Source organism: Cyprinodon variegatus, unplaced genomic scaffold (assembly GCF_000732505.1).
Source record: "Cyprinodon variegatus isolate N-32 unplaced genomic scaffold, C_variegatus-1.0 Scaffold750, whole genome shotgun sequence".
Taxonomy (NCBI): domain Eukaryota; kingdom Metazoa; phylum Chordata; class Actinopteri; order Cyprinodontiformes; family Cyprinodontidae; genus Cyprinodon; species Cyprinodon variegatus.
In genome coordinates this window covers 419,151-421,062 of record NW_015151203.1, presented here as the reverse complement: position 1 = coordinate 421,062, position 1,912 = coordinate 419,151, and the positions used below count along the sequence as shown (strand labels likewise).

The 1,912-nt window shown below is 36.1% G+C and overlaps 1 protein-coding gene across 1 annotated transcript in view; it reads right to left on the bottom strand.

Annotated features, from left to right (window-relative positions):
- Positions 1-6: 6 nt before the first annotated feature.
- The window catches only part of mblac1 (metallo-beta-lactamase domain containing 1), a 5,084-nt gene continuing 3,178 nt past the window's right edge, over positions 7-1,912 (bottom strand). Inside the window, exon 2 of the mRNA XM_015395621.1 lies at positions 7-371. Coding sequence (XP_015251107.1) covers positions 129-371 — 243 coding nt within the window. The 3' untranslated portion in view covers positions 7-128. The remainder of the gene's footprint in view (positions 372-1,912) is intronic.

Genomic DNA, 1,912 nt, shown 5'->3' with positions numbered 1-1,912 from the left:
CCAGACAAGATGAGCGACTTTATTAAAACTCTGAACTTTATTCCTTCACAGAGACGCACAGAGGTTTGTTTAGGGGCGGGGCCCAATGTCCCCCCGTTAGACGTGTCCTTTCCAACCCAGCCCTGTGGTCATGGGCTCCTGACGACTCTAAAAGGAAGTCCGTGTCCAGGGATGATGACATCAGCGACGTTCAGGGCCTTCTGCCGGCTGACCTCCTGCGCCTCCGCGTTCAAACTCAGATCCCTCCAGGTGTCGTCATCAGAGCAGCGCTCGAATAAGTCCCCCGCTACGAGCACGGTCCCAGCGGACGTCCCCTTCACCTGGACGCTCACGTCCTGTCCCGTGTGTCCTGGGGTGGGAATTACTGACACCTGTGAGCGAGACAGACGGACCAGTTCAGCCTGGTTTCTGCTAAACCGGAGGTTTACACCTTCCTCATAAAATCACGACGAGTGACTGATGTTTTTTATAATGTATAAAATATAATAATGTTAAATATATAATGTTTTCAAGCGTCAGCAAGTGGGAAAAAGATGAAACTGTCACTTATTTGCTGCGACAGAGGATGTTGATACGGAGTTGAATTTAATCCATTATTGTTGCAAAGAACATGTTCTATAAAAACAGGATCTGAACTCCAGAAATGAAACTTTTTAATCAAAATAAGTTTTTATAGAGTAACTGTGCTGTATTTCTCACAACTTTATTTTTATATATTGTCATTTTTTGTTTGAATTTATGTAATTAAAATTCAGGAGCAAAAAGTGTTGAGCTTCCTTAAACAACCTTCTGGTTTTTCTAGCCTCCATTGCCGGGTCCTGAGAACCAGTGGGAACCGGTGGGAACCGGTGGGAACCGGTTTCAGCCAGTCCCACAGCATCCGGACTAAAGCAGGTGAAAAAACTAGAAGTTATTCTTTGGTTTCTATGTTTTTAAGGCAGATTTCAGTCGTTCAATTTGTGTTACATTTCTGTATGAGAAATTCTACAGGTGAATTTTTTGATTTAAATTATTCAAGAGAATTTCTGAATGAATTTCTGCAGATACATTTTCGTAGTCGTATTTGTTGCGTGAATGTTTGTACTTCCGTTTCTTTTGTTGTATATTCGCAGCTTTTTTTCTTATCAAAAAAATTCTGCTGTTGAATTTTGCTATTTAAATTTTAGTAGGTGATTTTTTTAAGGTGATGTTTCAAAGTGAAATTTTTGCAGATACTTTTTTGTAGTCGTATTTTTTGCGTGAATGTTTGTACTTCTGTTTTTTTGTTGTATATTCGCAGCTTTTTTTCATATCAAAAAAAATTCTGCTGTTGAATTTTTCTGTTTAAATTTTAGTAGGTGATTTTTTTAAGGTGAATTTTCAAAGTGAAATTTTTTCAGATACTTTTTTGTAGTCCTGTTTTTTTTTGCGTGAATGTTTGTACTTCTGTTTTTTTTGTTGTATATTCGCAGCTTTTTTTCTTATCAAAAAAATTCTGCTGTTGAATTTTTCTGTTTAAATTTTAGTAGGCGATTTTTTTAAGGTGAATTTTTTCGATTTGAATTATTCAAGAGAATTTCTGAATGAATTTCTGCAGATACATTTTCGTAGTCGTATTTTTTGCGGGAATGTTTGTTCTTCCGGTTTTTTGTTGTATATTCGCAGCTGTTTTTCTTATCAAAAAAATTCTGCTGTTGAATTTTTCTGTTTAAATTTTAGTAGGTGATTTTTTTAAAGTGAATTTTCAAAGTGAATTTTTTGCAGATACTTTTTTGTAGTGTTTGTTTCTTTACATGAAGACAGATTTTTGTAGATTTTTTTGGAGGTGATTGTAGCTGAATATTGGACCTTTTTTCCTTTTTTTTCTTATTAAAAATGTCTTCAGTTGAATTCATACAGTTGAAATTAAAATCTCTGGTTGACCTTTGGTGAC